This window comes from Neolamprologus brichardi, chromosome 15 (assembly GCF_056152115.1).
Source record: "Neolamprologus brichardi isolate AB-2024 chromosome 15, ASM5615211v1, whole genome shotgun sequence".
Lineage (NCBI taxonomy): Eukaryota > Metazoa > Chordata > Actinopteri > Cichliformes > Cichlidae > Neolamprologus > Neolamprologus brichardi.
Genome location: NC_142118.1, coordinates 13,453,291 through 13,473,150, shown reverse-complemented (window position 1 = coordinate 13,473,150; position 19,860 = coordinate 13,453,291). Strand labels below are relative to the sequence as shown.

At 40.6% G+C, this 19,860-nt stretch overlaps 2 protein-coding genes across 5 annotated transcripts; both read right to left on the bottom strand.

Annotated features, from left to right (window-relative positions):
• Positions 1 to 2,144: 2,144 nt before the first annotated feature.
• On the bottom strand, positions 2,145 to 10,164 carry zpax1 (zona pellucida protein AX 1). Of its 3 annotated transcripts, XM_087852334.1 has the most exons (21): positions 10,016 to 10,164; positions 9,639 to 9,805; positions 6,370 to 6,465; positions 6,166 to 6,290; positions 5,806 to 5,949; positions 5,645 to 5,725; positions 5,405 to 5,569; positions 5,223 to 5,319; positions 4,933 to 5,150; positions 4,705 to 4,861; positions 4,421 to 4,629; positions 4,217 to 4,334; positions 3,947 to 4,146; positions 3,721 to 3,835; positions 3,481 to 3,650; positions 3,311 to 3,399; positions 3,092 to 3,222; positions 2,802 to 2,991; positions 2,531 to 2,666; positions 2,321 to 2,450; positions 2,145 to 2,232 (listed from the first exon to the last, which is right to left on the bottom strand). In XM_087852334.1, exons 1-21 carry the CDS (start codon positions 10,129 to 10,131, stop codon positions 2,165 to 2,167), a joined length of 2,922 nt encoding a protein of 973 aa, XP_087708460.1. In that variant the 5' UTR covers positions 10,132 to 10,164; the 3' UTR covers positions 2,145 to 2,164. The 3 variants fall into 3 exon arrangements, with proteins under 3 accessions (XP_087708460.1, XP_087708461.1, XP_087708459.1); XM_087852335.1 differs by lacking the exons at positions 9,639 to 9,805; positions 10,016 to 10,164 and adding an exon at positions 6,544 to 6,738; XM_087852333.1 differs by lacking the exons at positions 2,145 to 2,232; positions 2,321 to 2,450; positions 2,531 to 2,666; ... (14 more) ...; positions 6,166 to 6,290; positions 6,370 to 6,465 and adding an exon at positions 6,823 to 7,824.
• Positions 10,165 to 14,327: 4,163 nt separating this feature from the next.
• On the bottom strand, positions 14,328 to 19,441 carry matn3a (matrilin 3a). Of its 2 annotated transcripts, XM_087852038.1 has the most exons (7): positions 19,246 to 19,441; positions 18,216 to 18,644; positions 17,146 to 17,721; positions 16,043 to 16,168; positions 15,610 to 15,707; positions 15,396 to 15,462; positions 14,328 to 15,298 (listed from the first exon to the last, which is right to left on the bottom strand). In XM_087852038.1, exons 1-6 carry the CDS (start codon positions 19,412 to 19,414, stop codon positions 15,406 to 15,408), a joined length of 1,455 nt encoding a protein of 484 aa, XP_087708164.1. In that variant the 5' UTR covers positions 19,415 to 19,441; the 3' UTR covers positions 14,328 to 15,298; positions 15,396 to 15,405. The 2 variants fall into 2 exon arrangements, with proteins under 2 accessions (XP_087708164.1, XP_087708165.1); XM_087852039.1 differs by lacking the exon at positions 18,216 to 18,644.
• Positions 19,442 to 19,860: the final 419 nt, after the last annotated feature.

The window sequence follows — 19,860 nt, the reverse complement described above, 5'->3', positions numbered from 1 at the left end:
ACAAATACTCAGAGCATCATGGGATGCCCCCAGAAGCCCAGGTCATTAGCAATGTAACTAATGGAGGATTCGGAGTCACCTGAACCCATCCTAACTATATGCTTTAAAAGAAAGTTTTAAACCCAATCTTAAAAGTAGAGAGAGCATTCCACAGAAGAGAAAAGCTGGAAAGCTGAAGGATCAATTAATAAGAGCTAATATGAGAGAAATATGCTCTCACAGAAGCATTTGGAATCAACCAAAGGCTTTTCTGTTAGTTTTTAGCCTTATAATATCAATTACCGTAGTCCCACCTAGAAGTAACAAATGCATGAACTAGGTCTTCAGAATCACTCTAAGACAGGATGTTTCTAATTTTAGAGATATTGCACAAATGCAAGAAAGCAGTCCTACATATTTGTTTGATATGCATGTTGAAGGACATATCTGGTCAAAAGATTCCTCAGTGTTACTAGAGGCCACGGTAATGTCATCCAGAGAAAATATCTGGTTAGACACCATGTTGAGGTCTGACATTTGGGGGTCTGTTTCTTAGGGAATGTAGAGCTACTGTAACATCATAACATAAATCACAGCATTACATATGCTTTCTAGTTGATCCAGGTGTGTAAGAGATGTACGGAGGGGTGTTAGTCTGATATGCAGTAGAAATAGCAGCCTTGATGTGGGTTTGAAGGAGTATGGAAAACACTTGGCGATGATGGGCGGACTGGGTTATTAGTATTTATCCAGCTGCCTGCCATTTTCTTGGGAATTGGGACAATCGTGGCGGACTTGAGCCAGGTGAGAACGGCTGCCTGCCTTAGTGAGAGGTTAAAGAAGATGCTTTCCTTCAGCACTCATTTATTATCTCCATCTGCTCAAGCCACTTCTGTGGGGGGAGTCTGAGCCGGTGTTGCTGTAAATGTGTCGTCTCCTTCTTCCCTGGAAGCACAAGATGGATGCTGACTCCACTTTCTGGCAGTCAGAGCAAGCAAAGTACTTTAGTTTGTCCATGAAAGTTTTGTCAAAGTGATTTATGGCTTTCCCTGTAGCCAGTGATTGTCCTTATTCCACATGCATTTTGAGATGTGCTCTATACACTGACATTTCAATTGGAAGTTTATGGGTGAGGGTGTGATTTTATAGTGCATCTATACAAGACTACATAAATTAAAGGGCTAGGACAATCTGATCTGTGGCAACCATAAGCTGCCTTTTGTGAAAACTGGATTATAAAAATGAAACCAGTTTGATTTGTGGTGCAATTTTAATCCTTGAAGAGTTGATTCTCAAATTAGTGAATATCAAGAGCAATTTCACTAAGATCTGTGATTAAAGATCTCTTATATTTTTTACCCCTCCAAGCCACTTAAACTAGGATTAAACAGACTAGAAAAAAAAAAAAAAAAAAAAATTGAACCACAAAATTGTAGCTAAATTGCCATAATAATTTACAGGTGATTAGTTTAAAGTATAGAAGTTTGCACAGACAAATTAAAAGCTATGAAGGTGCACAAATTCATTGTCACTAAAATATGACGAGAAGCAATTCTGTGAGTAGTCTGTTAGATAAACTTGCTCAACTACAGAAGTTCTGTAATTTGCCATAGTAGCACAAATTGTTTTTAGAGTATCAAGTTACATGTATAAACCAGAATAGACATTTAATTTGAATACTTAGTTCTGCATTAACCACAGTCAGTACCATTTTCACAGCCACTAAGAATCACTCAGCATTTACGAGCCTTGGCAAAAAGCAAGATGTCAGCTACAAAGACAAAGTTTACTCAGCCACACTGGGTTGTGAATTGAGCCCCATCCACAGAGTATTGCATTTATAAACAGTCACGACGCCCTTTTGAAAGTTTTAGCAATGTTGTACAAGTAATTTAAGCCTAATGCTTCATGTGAAGCTCAGCCTATGACTCTACACCATGCAGTTTACTTCACATGTCAATGCCCTGTTGTCTGAACCCAGTGTTCAGACAAGTGCATTATGCAAATTCAAGTGGCATTATTTTAATTAAACTGATGTTTACATTTGAGGCCTCGTTATAGCCAGTTAAAGATGTCAACCAGAACAGTTTAGAACTTGAGGCCGGCATCTATATTACAGTCATGACCCAACTTACAAATTGAAAATCTTAGACACCATATAGCTTAAGATTTTTTTATTGAAAGATCAATTTGAAAGTAGGATGGGTCCAGAGGAGAGCTGCCATTGGTGGGTTGACTCTGTACTTCTTTGCTCTGCAAATGGGAAAGAAAAAAAAAAAGTCACCAACTGCACTTCAAACTTGAAGCTTGTCCCAGTCTTACTTACACCATTAACACGTACCCCTTTTAGCACCTTTTAGCCCTTGAAATTTAGTGCCCTTTGCGCCTGTGGGATGCACACACTGGCCTCTGCAGATGCCATCTGGTGGGCCATTTGTATTACAAATCACTGCATCACAGTGCACATAGATCTGTGGGGAGACTGGAAGGTTAAGCACACATTGATACAGTATTGCATTAGACAGCCCTATGACTAGATTGCCTGAATCACCTGATCTCTCAGAACTTCGTTGTCATTGGTGAAGGTGAACATCCTCATAGAGAAGCGTTTGACGTGGGATGGCATGGCAATATTATCCTTAACTGGATGGAAGACTGTCACATGGGTGTCATCGCGATTCTCACAACTAGTGAGGAAAAGATTTTTTTAATGTACCATGAAGACTCATTTTCCAAGTAATTAACCACCCACTCTAGACTATGGCAAAGTTAGCTGGACTACATAGTTGAAGTATTGGAGATGGTATACTTAATGCCATCACCTGTTCACAATGATGTCCCATTGGGGTACAGATGTCCTTTCTTCTTGAAGAGTAGCCCAGCAGTTTTCCACAATGAGCTCCAACTGGGGGTCTGTTGACTGCATCAGCACCACCTCGAAAAACAGGGGGTCTCTCAGGTATTTCTTCAGTGGATAATCTTCAGCTTTGTAAAAGTGCTGATAAGCAGCATCTGAAAGAGAAGCTCAATTAGAACTCTAAGGCGGTGTATACACCTAAAGAGAACAGACGTCAAATTCTCCACCTTTTAGCAAACCGACTGTCAGACTTACCCTGGGCTTGCCTCATTTGCACCATTAGCAGCCCTGTCCCAATTTCTGCTTTAGGATCATAGCTCCTTGGTTTGTGACTGAATGCAACAGTTTGTGTTTTGTTGACCATGTAGTAGCAGTAGATTGTTTGCCTAAACAGGATGGGAAAAAAAAACCAAAAACATTTTAAACTTTGACTCAGCAGTTCATCAGGATAACTCACTGGTCAAGTCTACCTACTTGTACCCAGGTTCGGCAGGTGATGTTTTTGCTGTCACCTTATGATAAAGGCCGATCTCATTTTGATAAAGCATGTAGTTGTCAAAGAACTTAAACAAAAAAACCAAACACAAGTTGATTAACACATTTCCCAAAAGGCACTTTCAACTGATAAAGGTCTGTAAACGTACTGTTCTACTTGTTCCACATGAATCTGCAGAGAAAGAAAAGTGGGCAAAGCGATCGTTGCTGAAAACTGGTCTACAAGACCGGTCCTTCAAAGTTAGCTGACTTGGGACGAGACTGGGCACAGATTCCAGCTTCACAGCCACTGCTGTTATTGTTCCATTAGGATAGCATTCTGAAGAAAGTAGACATTATTATGATTTTGTTTGTTACTTTAATGAGTAGTTTAAGTGATCAAATCTTACTAGTCGTCATCAAGGGGAAGCTGCAGGCCAGGGAGAGGTCACCAAGCACCCACTGATTGTTTGGTTCCCAGAGCACGATGTCAAGTCTGGCTTGGATGGAAACTGAGGAAACCAGCTGCAAGAAGATGTTCAGAGCACATTTAATTCTGATCCTGAGGAGAGTGGCATTTACAGGGCTTTTCCTGTCTATGCTTGGAAGGTTTTCAAAGAGTTATATTATACACACCTCAAAGTTTGAGTCTTGGGCATTGTAGGGCACTCTGAGGTGCAAGTGTGTGCGGTTTTCCTGCACCTTGTAGGCTTTATCCAGGTCGGGGGTTAGCTGTCGCGTTCCAACCGTGGTCTCAAAATTACGGCCTTGACTGCCATATTTCACCCTGATGTAAAAGTGCTTCTGATCACAGGTGCCAGTAAGTGCAGGCAGCACTGCGAGGGAAAGAAAAGTCAACCATCTGGAGTTCAAAGCTCAATGTTCAATTCTAGAAAAGAGTCTCACCAACATCCTGCAGAGACGCCTGCAGTGTCACCTCATGAGCAAAGGAAGTTCCATCAGGCAGGATGAGCAACCCAATGGTCAAAGGGAGAGAGTAGGTTGTAACCAAGGGTTCGGGATTCTTGAGGAAAAAAAAAAAAAAAAAAAAAGTCATGTTGGCAGTTGGAGTACAATCTTGAATGCAATTTCCAATAGTTGGCCACATACGGTCTTCAGAACGACATCGGCATCGAAGGCCACTTTTAAAGAGAAGCCCTTTGTGCCATTGGTGTAGATGTGCTCCTGGACAATGAGGCCTCTGGCATTGCTCTCCTCCACAGTGAGAACACCAGTAACGAAGGTGATGTTCTTCAGCTCCACATCATAAAAGAAGTCCCCCAACCTGACGCTAAACACACCGTCCTCTGGAACCGTATCTGAGGAACAAGCCATGCGTTTAGTCCTTTTCTAAAGCCTCGACTTTCAGTTCTTTACCATTAAGTGGGACTTACAATCTTCCACATGGGGAAGTCTGGGCATCAGAGGCGTTGTAATGGGGAACAAAACCTTGTATTTTATATCATCTTGGGTCCCATCTGCCCTCCAGAGTACCTCAAGCATCGGCTCCACAGTGTAGGTGACATGGTACTGGTATTCTGGGGCATGACTCTGCAATCATTTATAGCATTTTAATAAAACGTACATACAAACAAGTTGCATGTTTAGGTAGATTTCCAGACCTTGTAGTAACCATCGGGTGAGCCCACTGGGATCTCGGCAACAATGTGAAAGTCTGTGGTGGATAGTGTGTACCCTCTCGCAGCCATCTGAGACCTATCCAGCCTCTGCCCATTGATGCCCATGTGCATCTCTACAATTCTGAATGTGCCGTCCATTAGAGGGGTCATGCGGCGAGGGATGTACCAAGAGATCACACTCTCAGTGAAGAGTACGCCCCCTAGAAGAGAGGAAGCAACTTATTGACAATTCTACACTTTAATGCTTACTGTGAAGAAGGGTTGATGCTCACCTGTGGGACAAGCTGCCGCCAAGTTCACGATACCCAGACCACTTTCTGCCTTGTTGTAGACGCTCACCTTGAAGACTTCCATGGGGATTCCAGCCACCTTAAGGAAAAATAATAAAAAAATATGGACTTTACTGTCATTTTTAATTACCAGAAATAATTATCCATTATGAAGTAATCCTTACATCCTCTGAGAAGGTCTCTGGTGTATTGTAAGGGCTTCGCATAATCAGTCTGTTAGAGGTAGTCATTGCACTGTAGCCAGCTTGTTCAGCCTCCCTCGGCACCATTACCACTGGTTCAGGGGTGAAAAATGTCATCTTCCAGATACCATGTGATGCACCAGAGTCCTGCAGCAAAATGGAACATTTTGAGCCTTCATTGAATTGCATTTAGTAATTTTCTTATCTCTATAATCTAGGCACCTCAAGCAGATATGAGTCAACGTTTTGATCGTGAGCCGGCCGCTTAGTTTGTGGATTAGCTTTCATCAAGTAGTTTGACACCTAGAAGACAAGACAAAGCTAATTGAAGAGTTTGAAGCGCATAAGGATTAAAGTAAACCTGGCAGTATGAAGTAACCTACTTCCATGTAGTTCCTTTCACAGAGAACCTCTTTAGGGGCCCAGCGAGTGTAGCTGCACGTCTGACTCACTTCATGAGTTACCACATCTGATGGCCTCTGGCTGTACATTTGGAGTTTCAAGCCAATGTTAAATGTTGCATCATCCTATAAGAGAAGAGTTTAAGCAGTTAGTTCCCCCTGAAAGTCTGTTCCTGACACACTATTACCTGTACTCATTTGCAAATTTAATTGCAAGACTTGCAGACCTAAAATTAAGGTTTCTATTAAATGGAAGGTTGAAGTAAAATCTAGGTGATACTTAAATTTGTAAAGTTTGGAAAGAAAAAAAAAAAAAAAAAGTTCCACCTCAGCTCAACATACCTTGTTGTCCACAAAGCAGCCCATTAGAGACGTGTAGATTCTTGTGTTACCCCAGGGGTCAGACTCCATGCTGTACCCACACTGAGCAGCCAAGGTGGGTGTCAACAAGACACGCTGGGTGCCATCTGGAGGTTACATGCAAACATGAGGGATCACATCTCAAAGCAATGACACAGCCTGTTCCTAATTAGCCCTTTAACTCACTGATGGCTTCCACTACAAGCTGGTTCCCCACTGCTAGAGCCTCATCCATTGACAGCCTCATTAGATTTCCTAAACAGTCTGCCTTTAAACCACTGCCTGTGAAAGAAGACGATGGTCAGGTAGTGTAGCCTCACTTAATTTGATCTGGAGTAATTTAACATGAGTTAGTCTTACTTGACTGTGAAGCGAGCTTCGTATTTGGCCATGCTTGACCCAAAACAATTACTGCAGCCATCAAGTTCCATAATAAACTTGAAGAGGGAAGGGGGGAAAAAAAAAAAAAAAATGCACATTTTAGAAAAATTAGAGTAACCGTCAGAAAACTAAACAAGACTAAACTTAAACTTACATGTTTTTAAGCCGCCACATGTTGCAGTGTCAATGTAACCATGCAAAAACAAAAAAATTTACTGAACCCAACCAGAGCTTGGCATTGAAACCCCCAGCAACCAGCTCCGACACAAAAGAGCTGACTGCTTCACTCAGGCGTCAGCAGCTGTTTTATACAGCAGGTAATCACCTCTGCACAGGTGAAACGCATCAGTGATGCTTCCTGCCTCACTCACTGTGGGGAGGCTCCACTTATGATGCCTTTGCTTCTCGTAGGACATCACAAAATCTGTATTTGTGTGAATAAGCAAGCGCGAGACAGACATGTGTCATTAAATAATTTATTGTCATTGATTTGTGATTCTATTTACATTTGTCTATATTATATTTACATTGTCTTCTGTGTATGTTTGTTGTTTCTATATTTGCTGACTTCCTTCCTTTAAAACCACATCACCTTGTTGTATTAAAACTTAAGCTGTGTCTGAGCTTCAATTTAGGACACAAAGTGTGCTTTATGCAGCTGAGACATTCCTCATTATTATTTTATGTCAGCTTCTGATTAGGGTTCATTTAACGTCGCAAAGCCTCTCCTACAACCTTCAACAGGGGGCTCCAACATTTATCAGGCTTTCACCTGATGGGTCGATAAGTCTGCAGTGTCCAGTCACAGTCTTATACGGCCCTTTATGAAGGGATATCAATTTTTCACTAACTGAGAGGAGCTTGAGTCGGTGTAAAAAAAGAATATTAATGCTCTTCTTTAAAAAAATCCATCAACTGTGGCCCCTGATCCAGTGGGACGTCTGCTTCATCTGATCAATTATCCTTTGATTTTCAGCTCTGTCTTTCTTTGTGCAAATGACTTTATATTTAAAAACAAAAAAATGACAAGCGAATAAAAACAGTTGGACAATTATTGATATTAAGTGCACTGTTGTACATTTTGTTATCAGCAGGATTAGAGGTTACACATGACATGTAGGTTCAGAAGCTGTCAGTATCCCCTGTTTATCTTGTGCTCCCGGTCCAGAAGTGTCTGTTGAAGGCTCACTTTGGCATCTTCAAAATCCGGGTTGAGCTTTAATGCCTGCTGGAAATCGCTCTTGGCATCGTCAAAAAAGCCTGTAAGATAATAAAAATTGTAAATACATATTAAATATAAGGGTATCTTTTATAATAAACTTCTAGGCTGGATTTTAAAGAGTCAGCAGTTGTTGGGCAGTAAAAGCACAAGGGTTGTGGCAAGTTTGACTGCAAATACACAGCTCCATCTAGTGTCATAGAAAAGAAAGCACCAAACAGTTACAGAATAACAGTTGACGATTTCAGAAGCCTTTACTGATTCTACTGTCTTGCATTTATTCTTATATACAATGTCTTTTGTCTTTGCTGTCTTTGTCCTTTCTTGTAATCATCTTTAGTTTTCAGTGGAGGTGCAGCCATCCAAAGATCATCACATCTCTTTTTAAGCCACATTTTGTGACAATATGTTAAAATTTGTGTATACGTGTAAGGGTTCTGGCTGCCAGATTCTGAATGAGTTTATGTTGTCCTACTAATGATCAGAATCAGAATCAGAATTGTGTTTATTGGCCAAGTATATGTGCAGACACATACAAGGAATTTGGTTCCGGTAGATGGTGGCTCTCAAGCACAGCAATGTAAATCACACACACACACACACACACACACACACACACACACACACACGTGTCTATAAATACACATTACACATACATACACATACATACACAACGCTGTGTAAACCAACTATAAATAACTAATCTAAACTTATATACATAAAATACAGAAATGAAATGAGGTGGAATGAATACTACAGAATGTACATAAGGTGCAGTTGCAGTCTGGCAGTGGGAGCAGTGTGACAGGTCAACGGTTTAGAAGGGAGATGACGAGGGGAAAGAAACTGTTCCTATGTCGGGTGGTCCTGGTCTGCAGGCTTCTGTACCGTCTGCCAGAGGGCAGCAGATCAAAAAGTCTGTGACCAGGGTGTGAGGGGTCTGCGATGATTTTCCCTGCCCGATTTGGATAATCCTACAAATAGACCGTTATAGTAGTCGAACCTCCTCGATAGGAATGCACGGACCCATTTCTAAGAGTCAGTTGATATATAACTATTGATATATTGATATATATTTAAACGTAGAAAGCACATTATGCTAATTAACGATCAAAACTGAGATCAAAATGATAACATGGCTCCTGTCTTTTTCAAAGTGTTTCAGAGAAAATGGTGATAAATAGGTAGGTACAGCTGTGTATCATATGCATAAAAGTGATAGGATATATAATGATCCTTCATGATAGTACCAAGCAGGAGCATGTCAGAATAATGGACCAAGAACGGAGGAACCTCCGAGCTTTTATTTTTGCAGATCTAAATGTACTACCTGAAACACAAAACTCTCTGTGAGTCTTGATAACAGCTGTTTCTGTGCTATGATTGGATCTAAAAACCTGACTTGTACTTGTATCATAAATACTGTCTAGCCAAAATAGTTTAAAACACCTTTTCAACGCAATTGGAAGGAGTAATGTCATTCTTCTAATAGACATAGTATCATCTGTGTTTCAGATTATGATTATGAGGAAACACAGGCAAGTCTGCTATAATGGAGATGTTCAACCTATATGTTGACCTCACACATATAAATACACAGTGTGTGCTTATATTTCTTTATATGGTATACAATGGGTGAATTACTTCTGTCATTATTCATTTGTGATTCTTATTTACATTTTAGTGGACTGTTTTCAAATAGGACCTACAGAGGTTAATAAAAACGAAGCAGAGAAAAAAACATTTATTTTGAAGGTAATGGGCGGAAGCTGAGGTGGGTTGTTTTTTGGCTGTTGATGTGAACTGGCTTGCTGCTGCGAGCTGTGTCTGTCGCTTAATTGTTGCTTTTTCTTACCTAATCTATAATGAATTAGTCCTCTGTTGTAGAAAGGCACTTCAAACTGGCTGTCAGCTTGTGTCGCAGAGGTGTAGTCATCCACCGCTTCACGAAAGTCCACCCGGAGGTACTTTATCTGCCCGCGGTTGTTATAAGCGGTTGCTAAACTGCTTGCTTCACATTCCCTGTTCAAATATAACACAGTTTAAAACCCCCTTTTAAAATCATGGCTACAGTTAAATGTGAACATGAGAGAGAGGAAGGGAACTGAAATTAGCTAGCAGTTAGCGACAACGGGTCACAAAATTTAATGTGTAACAGAATGTGTCGCAACACCACCATGTTATAAACGACAACAGCTAGCCTTTAGCGTCTCCAGAATAAAATGACGATACCTGGACTGTAAGCAGGAAGAAATAAACTTTGTGTACAGCTCTTCTGCCATTTTAAAATTCTCCCTTTTAAATTCAGCGTGGGCGTTTTCGAGTATCTGGGAATTATTCTCCTCCATGTGTGCGAAAGGTTTTCTCGTTTTTCACCTGCGGATGTGACGTTGCGCTATAAACTGTCCAATCATAGCGTGGTTCACATGTCGACGTAGATCAGTGAGGGTTCATGGTACTAAACACGAATAAAGTTTTAAAACCTTTATTAGTAAGAAAAAATAAAATAAAAATTCGTTTTTATTGTTTTGAATACTACGAAGCACCATTCTCTATGGTCTTCCTCTTTCCCTCCTGCCTGGCAGCTCCTTATAAAGCCAACATCCTTCATCTAATCTCTATCTTCTATACATGTCCAAACCATCAACTTTGTCTGTCTTGTGCACTAATAATTGCTTTGGACGGTTGATCCAAGGTATAGAAACTCATTTACTTTCGGTGTCTCTTCTCTCTCATTCACAAACAGGTCTTCTGCTTGACTTTCATTCCTCTTCTCTCTTCTTCCCTACTCAAGGTTCAAGGTTCAAGGTTCTTTATTTATCACATGCATAGCTATACAAGTATAACACACAGTGAAATGTAGCCTGACATGCTCCTCGACATGTGCAAAAATGTGTGTGTATATGTGTGTGTGTGTGTGTGTGTGTGGGGGGGGGGGGGGGGGGGGGGGTAGAGGAAGAACATTATATATATATATATATATAGTATATACATTGGGTGAATGTGCAGCAGTAGCAGCAAGCAGGTGAATTCTGTACATTAATATGAATAGACATCTGACTATTTTACAGAATAGATACTCTCCACAAAGACTCCTGCCTGACCTCATCTGTCAGCCTGTCCATCACCACTTTGGGAAGCTTCTCAGAGCATCTCCCTCATGTAATACCACCCCCACCTTGAACCTGTCTGTCCTACTGCACATCCCACCACAGTCTCACTGTCCTCATACATGTCCTGTACCACTCTGACATACTTATCTGTCACTCCTGAATTCCTCATCTAGTACCGCAGCTCATCTCTTGGCGCCCCATGACATGCTTTCTTTAGAGCCACAAAGCCACAGTGAAGCACCATCTCTGTATGTCTCCATCACATTCTCAAAACAAACGTTGCATCCGTAGTGCTCGTTCTCAGCATGAAACCATATTACCATACCTTTAATAATACTTTGCCATGTCTTCATGGTATGGCTCATTTATCCCTCTGCAGTTACTACAGCTCTACACATCATCCCTGTTCTTGAAAACTGGTCCCAGTACACCTTCCTCATTCCTCAGGCATCCGATCTCTCCCAATAATTGCATTAAACAACCTGTTAAAAATCCACTGGTGTGCCATCAGGACCACCTGCCTGTCCCCTTTCCATCCCTCCTTACTAACCTTTCTCCATCTGTTCTCCTCTCTCTCCCATTTTCTTCATTTAGTTGTTGTAGAAATGCACCTTTCCTACATTATTTTCTTTGCTCATAATAACTACTAAACTACATCAAGCATCTCCCAGCTTTCTCTGTTTTTCTTGATTTTTCATGTGTACACACATTTGTGGAAGAGAGATTATCTTCTTATTGTTTTACTGTGCCTCTTAGGGGGCAAACTATCTACCCGCACCATCGCCTAATAACAAGAAGGTCCTGGGTTTGAATCCACCAGCTGGCTGTGTGGAGTTTCCATGTTCTCTTTGTCTCCATGACTTCTCTACAGGAACTCTGGCTTTCGCACACAGTCCAAAAACATGCTTGTTAGATTTTATTGGTATGTCTAAATTGACTGTAGGTGTGAGTCGTTGTCTGTCTCTATGTATAGCTCTGCAATAGATTTGAAACCTGTCCTGGATACACCCGGCCTCTTCCGTGATGTCAGCTGGGATACACTCGAGCCCTAATGTGAACCTAAATTGGATATGTTGCAGAAAATGGATGGATGTTACAGAAGACAAAACACCATGTGAGTGAAAACCAAACTGTGCTTTCTTTTTCTAACAGCAGGTGTCAGACTTGACTTAGATTTGATTTAAAAAGTAAATGATGCAGTTAGTGCAAATAATATTGATTATATCTATAAAAAGCATCTGAGTAGTAAATCCAACAAGAGGCTTCATATCTTTAAAGACATTTTTTCATATTTTAAAGAAAAAAAACCTGCTTATTAATCACCCCAAACACCGGTAACAAGACAATGGGAACTCTCTGGAATGTCCAGGGTGAAGAAGTCAACTGTCTTGCTGAAAAAAAATTACACCCTAAGAGCTAAAGGTCATTCAGAGGCTGTGCACTTCCCTTTTACAACCCATTTATCTCCAGACTGTGTGGACGAGTTGAAACGGATCAAACAGAGACAGTTTTGACCAGAGGAAGGGCATGTAGGCCACTGTCTGTTGACACTACTGAGAAAACGGATATAATATACAAATTTTCACGTCAGTGTGACTGTAAATTATTACATGACAGGAATCCAAGAGGAAGAAGTCGGCTTTGCGGTTATGTGTTAAATTGTCACATTTTATTTAAGATTTAACTGTTTTATTTCGACGCCAATATCATGAAGAAAACATAATGTTCAGAAATCTCAACAGCGCTGAGTCTCATCACCCAAAATGTTGCTGTTTGCTGAGAGAATTAACACAAAACATCCAAGATCACTGTGAAATGACAGAACCAGGAAAGACACACCTTCAATAAGAGGGTCCTATTGAAGGTGAACTACAGCACAGAGTCGCTCTGAAGGTAAATCATATGTGCCATTCGTACATATAGCTGTCTACACTTTTATGAGTAATTTACACATTTTTCAATTAAGTAGAAATGAATGCAACCGTGGCAACAAACAACATAAAAATAAACCTTTCTGTGCGCGCATCATACAACACAAACATTATATGGAAATGTAGATTTAAAATAAATTGTCTGATGAAAAACGCTGACAATGTGGAGCTCATGTGAAGTGCAACTGATGTAAAACTCTCAAGCTGCACTGTGATACATTCAGATACATCGATCGCAATTACAGAACAGACTGTTTATCATGAGATTTGGCTGTTACTCAAGTCAAAGTACATTTTCTATTTTATTGCTCCAATGACAAAACAGTTTTTGTCTGGATTAGTGATTATAAGAAATATTCCATGAGGCCGATTTGATTTCTGGAGCCTGAGACAGATGGCAAATGTTTTCGGTCATGAAAATTATGGTCATTTTCACTTCTCTTCCTGTTTCCAGGTTTTATACTAAGCTGTTTAATATTTAGTGTGTAGATATGAGTGGCCTCACACTTCCCTTTCCAAAATAAAAACCTAGCAGGAAGTTCACTGCTTTGCACCTCTGACGAGCACATATGGTTACTTTAAACCATCCCCAGCTTAACACTTGTGAGAAACGGTAAACGGTTTATTATAAGAAGACAAGAGAAAAGCATTTCAATGAGGACATGTGCAGCTGTTAAAGTAACAGAGTAATCAATGAATGTAAGCAGAAGATTCTGCTACTTAAACCTCCTGAAGAGACATCCGTTGTAGTGTCTTTTCTTCTCGGTTGCATGTGAGTCCCATTTATCTTTTTCCCCCCGAAACACTGGTGGGCTCACCTCTCTGTGCCTGTGTGTGTGGTAACTATGAACTGAAATAGCAAACAAACCTAAAACAGCTGTCTGCTTAAAGGAGGGAGGGAGAGGATCCAGAGCAGACCTGAGGTAAACGTTGGCATGTTGACTCACACAGACAGTGCAGACAGAGAAGCTCTGTTGTCTGTGCTGCCAAGTCATTCCAGAGGTGACACGGTGACCTCTGTCTGTTGTTTTTCTGGCACCAGCCAAAGCGTAAAAGATAGCAGGGTACAAAACCCGAAAGTTTTCAACTCAGAGCAGTCAGAGAAGTAAACTGTAGACTTTAATCGTGCTTTATGTTGTGTTACTATCAAAGATGTTTCTGAGTGAAAAAAATACAGGTTTAAAAACTGATTTCCCCGTGACCCCACACGTCTTTACCGTTCTGTGAAGCCAAACGGTGTTACAGCGCACTGTAAACAGAAATGTTAGAGCTTTACCTTCATATTTGCCTTTCTAAGTTGACATAGAAATACGTGTATGCCATAAAAATGTACAGTTATGTAAGAGACTCTTTTGTATCTGCAGACATGTTTTCCCAAATACCTTCAAGTTTTTGAAGATAGATGTTCATTGAGAGGACTTGGAATGAATTTTAGAAGAGTTGCCGAGACAGTTTGATACATTTAATTTTAATTTTATTTAAACTTGAAAAATCATTGAGCGCCAGGCTTCATTTACAGTAATCTTTTTGGGTAAGCAGTGGGCAGTGAGGCTTAAACAGACACGTTTAATGAAGATACCTGCTTTCAAAGAAATTCTGGGGTTTTTTGGTAACATTTGTGTTCATTTTCCTACATCTAGCATATTCCCTCCATACAGTAACATCTACAAAAGACTAAAACTAACATTAAAACCAATGGAACTAATCATTTCCAAACAATAAAAGCTTCGCTTAAACAAGAAAAATACACTGAAAAGTAAATACAATTACACTAAACTAAAAAAATAAAATACAAAAACTGTAACAATTCTGGAATGCAGTTATAATCCTAAATATTTTCACAAAATAAATGCCATATTTCAGTCAATCAGCTAGAATTTTACTACTTAAAGAATTTACTATAATGCTGTTACATCTTTAGACAGTAATTGTATTTTTTTTAAATATGTATTTTATAGAGTGTGTCATGTAATATTATTTCAAAAATAATACAACAACAAATGTGCAAATATGAGATTAGATTAAATTTTAATGGAATTTTTTACTATATATATGGTACGATACATGTTTGTGTCACCACCCGATAAATGGGAAAATATTCATTATTCTGTATTTTTAGTTGAATTCAAGTTACACATTTATTAAGGCTACGTTTAATTCAGCATGAGGCTAATATATACAATATTCATTTATACAAAATAGGAAAAAAAAGATGTTGATTACTATATATTTTAATATGCTCCTGGGGGTTTAGTTTAAGTAACATTTACAGTAGATTTGGGGGAAAAAAATCATCAATAAAAAGTTAAAATAAAGTTTATTTGTAGACATTGTTGCTCAGCAGTCAGTAACCTGGGGGGTTGATTTGTGAGTCATCACTTCTCTCAGTCTGTGGTTGAAGTTAGAGTGGATCACAGGAAGTTCCTCCCCATGATGCAGTAGTCTGTGGGAGCAACAAAAGTCATCTGGCTCTGCAGAAAATAAATAATCAGGAGGTCAGATTGCTCCCAATGGGTGGGAACCTTTTACTACCAATCATGGAGGAAAAAGCCACTGACTCTTACTTACGTGCAAAGTTTCAGGCACGGCCCACCGTGTTCTCAAGACGCTCTATTCTCCCAGTCACGTCAGCAAGTTTGAGGAGTCAAGGACTTTTATTTGACAATTATACAATGGAGCAATAACACCAGACACAATAATAACACGAAGAAACCATCAGATGTCAGCTGCAGAGACTGTTCATAATAAACTGTCGTCCATCTGAAACAACAGACTGGATATGCTTGGCTGTGAGCTGTTGGATGGCTGCCTGCGTCTGCTTCTGGAAAGCCAGTCTAGCCTCGCATTTGCAGGGATCCTCCACCACCTCGACCTTCACCTCTTTGCCGGGAGAAAGCAAATTTCACATCAGGGTAACAGATCACGCAGAGAGTGAAAAAGCACACAGAGCGCCACCCACGCCACTTTCCCCCACTAAACTGCTGATGGAGAACAAAACAAAGCTTAAATCAATGGAAGCTTTTTAAGGCAGAAAATTACAAATTTCATGTCAACTGTCCAAAAAAACAAAACCATCTGCTACAGATTCAGGATTTTTGCAGTGTTATGAAGCCGTGACCAGAATCCAAGCTGGGTATCTACACATGTCTTTAAACTGTTGAGCAGCATTAGTATGACACCAAAGAGCTGCAGAAATCCACACAGTATGTTCTTACGTTTCAGGGAACATGTTTTCTTGTCCACATTCAAGATATAACCTTTCCGGCACTTGCAGTAATACGAGGCGTTGCTGTTGACACAAATGTGTTCGCAGTCGTGTCCCATGGAGCAGGGGTCCACACCTAGAATAAGCCAGGATTAAGGGATGGCAGCATGGGTACAGTTTTCTGCGTGCAAGCAAGGTGGGTAGCTTGTGAAACGTAAGACTATGCTAAAAAAGATAGAAGCTATTTTTTACTTCACATTTTGGAATTTTACGATTTTTTTCTGCATGCATGAGTTAAAAAAGTATGACTGGAAACTTTTCGAAGATATTTGTAGTTGACCACACATATGGCGGAAACACCTTCACCGCATCTGTGAACTGCTGTGTGTTGGACAACTGAGGTAACATAACAAAGCACATCAGTTTGGACAGTTAACGAACAGACGCACACAAATTCACACATATGGAGAAACAATACAGCAAAACATCCATTTCAAACCTTCAACATCTGTCTTTTAGTACACGAACGTAATTGAAGAGCAGTCACACAAGTTAGCAAACTGTTTTTTTGATTGTTGATCATTGTGTCTGATAAATTTACTTTGAAAATTCGATGTTTCTATTATTCAAGCTGACGTTTCAAAAAGAATAAAATCAGCTTATATGGATGGATTTCACTTATCATGTTATGTTCATCTGAATGCTTTCTAATCAGTTTTCCAAATGTTTAAAAGTTTTGTAGAGAGGTTTTACTCTACGTTTGAATTATTTTCAACACAGACTAAGGAAAAATTCAGAGAATCAGGATGCTTTGATTGCAAAAATAATCAATCTATGATCACCATATAAACTTTTTTGCTTTTTAAAGAGAAGCTGACAGTCTTAAGACTTTCCGTGGGTTTAAATTGGCGACTACAAGCACGTTCTAGAGCCGACATCTGCAGTCCATACGGGGGCTGAGACCATCTGTTCTAATACTTTTTTCACATTTTTACCAATAGCTGTCAATGACCCACAAAAGCCTCCCCCTTGTGGACTGTAGGTGCCCCTTACTGAGGAACTAGAACCAGACTTAATGATGGAAAAAGGTCTTGCAGGCCCTCTTTGTCCTACCGCACAGGGTCTCTCTGAACTTGGACGTGAGCTTCTCGATGACGCCGTAGGTCTCCACGTAGAAGACGTGGTCCTCCAGAGGGGTGCTGGCCATCAGCTGCAGGGATCGCATGTCTGCACGGTCCACCCCGACAGCGTAGATCTCGATACCCTTTCCCCGGGCTGCAGCAGACACTTCTTCCACCTGGTCTTGAGGTCTCCCGTCTGTCACGATGATGGCCACCTTGGAGATATTCCTAGAACGAGGCCGGGCTCCGGACTGCTCGGTGAAAGCTTCATTCGCTGCAGTTTTGATGGCGAGGCCGGTCATGGTGCCAGTCGCCAAAGGCTCAATGCGGGAGATGGCTTTCTTCAAGTCTAGTTTGCTAAAATAGTCTTTGAGCAGGAATTCTGTCTTGACCGTGCTGGCGTAGTTGACCACAGCCACCCTGGTGGAATCTGAGCTCACTTCGAGGGTGTCGACCATGTTGGCCAGAAAGATTTTAACCTTCTCAAACTCTCCTTGACGCACGCTGCGAGAGCTGTCAATGATGAAGACCAGGTCCAGGGAACGGCTTCTGCACTGAGAGTCTGTCTCTGTGATCAAACCATGGCAGGATTAAATCGATATAATACAAAAAAAATCCAGTTCGTTATTCAGACAAACATTTGTACTTTCTCTGAGGTCATTATGTAGTTATTCATCCACAAAAGAAGAAAGAATACTTTGGGATGCACTCAATGAAACAATTGAGCATCGCCGCGGTGGTTCCTCTAAAATGATACTGTATGCTATTTGACATACTATGCATCATTTCAGGGATTCAACAGTCCATCAGAGACATGCTTTATCCTTTCATGTCATTTTCCTGAATGAAAAGGATGCCCTATGCCCAACACATGAAAAATGGCATGTCAATGGCAGTTAGAATCCCTGCCAGTCCGGTTTTACACACATACATTAAACTAGATCATTTCTGGAGTGTTTACCTCTTTACATAAACATCACTGATGAAATGGAACTAAAATATCTGACCTGAAAAAAGAGCATTGGTTGGTTTGGAAAGCAAACCTGACTGGTAATATTCTACCTGTCGGCACAGGACTGACGGTGGTGATGAAGCCGCTTTGGGTACTGACCGGTAGCGTCACAGGAGTGGTGGTCTTCCCTGGCGGCACAGCGGTCACCGGTGGCACTGTACTCGCTGGCAGGGTTGATAGAATTGTCGGTTCTGGTTCAGTTGGAGGGCGTACCACAGGTGAGGGGCAGAGACCTTTCACTTTGTAAGGGAACGGGTCTTTGATCCCATGTTGGGGATGACGAACCAGTGGTGGTATGTGTATGTGATGCATATGTGGGCCTTTGAATGTGTGGTGAAAAGGTGATATGGGGACTGGGGGTCTGTGGTAAGTCACTGGTGGAGATAGAGGAATGGGGTGATACACTACCGGTGGAGGGATCCTTGGTGGCTGGTAGTGGTAGTGATACCTTCCTCTATACGTGTAGTCACTTCTGTGAACTACGAGGCCACCAGAAAGGAAAAGTGATGAGAACATTAGTAGGTTGGTAGAAGGTAAACAGGAAAGTTGTGTAAGTTGACATTGTGTAGTAAGTAAAATATACTGTGCAATAATCTCTTTTGTTTACTTAGGATCACAGACAAATTATTAGTATGTGCATTCAGCCATCTGGGCTGTTTCAGACAAGCTTCTACTATAGTCTGCACAGAGCTTGTGAAACCCCCAGCCAAGATCTGAGAATTCATGCAGGATGTGTTTGAGAAGAGTGTAAAATTTATTTGTTAGAATGAGTTTTTATGAATGAAATATCTGTAATATTAAAAATGAATGATTTTAACTACAAAAAATGTACATTACTTTTTTGTGGAAAAAAGCAAAACAATACTGCTAGAAAGGAGCGGTGGACAAAGTATGCTCACTCAAGTATCTTGTACTTTGTCAACTCCACTAAACTTGGGAGTCAAATTCTAGTTGCTCTGCTCTCTGATATTTTAAATCTCTTAAATGTTTTTAAGCTGCTGTATTTCTTTTCCTAGCCTACCTATTCCACCACTGCTAGACTTTTGTGTAAAACCAGAATACTAAAAATTAAAGACTTACTTTCTGGATTCAGGGTCCTGAGCGGTGGGCGCCCATTATTTCTGGTTTGAGCGTAACTCTGAGCAGCCATTAGCTCGGGATCCCCTGCCATGAGGTGGTATGTGCCCTGTACATCAGACAGCAGGGGTGCAGCGCAGTACAGGAGGATCCAGTGAAAAGCCTTCATCATTTCAGTGTGCAGAGCGCCTTCTGTGGTCTGACCTCTCTGAATACTTTGTCTGTGAGGATCAGGGGGTCAAACCGCCACTGAGTAGGAGGAGACCTGAGTGAGACACGTCAAAGTGTCTGCCCCAAAAAGGTGGGTCATGAACTTCAGGAGAAGGTGTATAGAAGAGCCAAAAATGTTTCTTTGTTCTTATTTTTTCAATGTTTTGCAACAGTGCTGCAAATATGCAAATCTTGATTTAACATAATAAAAAAACATTTGGGACAATAAAGTGGTAAATATGTGATTTTGTTGATCTAAACATGCTGTCTGAAATACACTCTACCAACAAAGTCCAGAGTTTGAATAACTTAATATAAAACCTGTGGAGCTATAGACAATAATACATTACCTTAAAAAATTCTGAAGAATTACTGTTTAAGACCACTTTCAAAAATTAATAGAAAGTC

Coding starts and splice junctions, on each gene's coding strand:
- zpax1 (XM_087852334.1), bottom strand. CDS start 10,131: ATGGAGGAGAATAATTCCCAGATACTCGAAAACGCCCACGCTGAATTT. Junction 4,630..4,704: donor ACTTCCCCATGTGGAAGATT/GTAAGTCCCACT, acceptor CTTGTTCCTCAG/ATACGGTTCCAGAGGACGGT. Junction 3,836..3,946: donor CCCAAGACTCAAACTTTGAG/GTGTGTATAATA, acceptor ATCTTCTTGCAG/CTGGTTTCCTCAGTTTCCAT.
- matn3a (XM_087852038.1), bottom strand. CDS start 19,414: ATGATGAAGGCTTTTCACTGGATCCTCCTGTACTGCGCTGCACCCCTG. Junction 15,708..16,042: donor GAAAACATGTTCCCTGAAAC/GTAAGAACATAC, acceptor CTCCCGGCAAAG/AGGTGAAGGTCGAGGTGGTG. Junction 15,463..15,609: donor TCCAACAGCTCACAGCCAAG/CATATCCAGTCT, acceptor TGACTCCTCAAA/CTTGCTGACGTGACTGGGAG.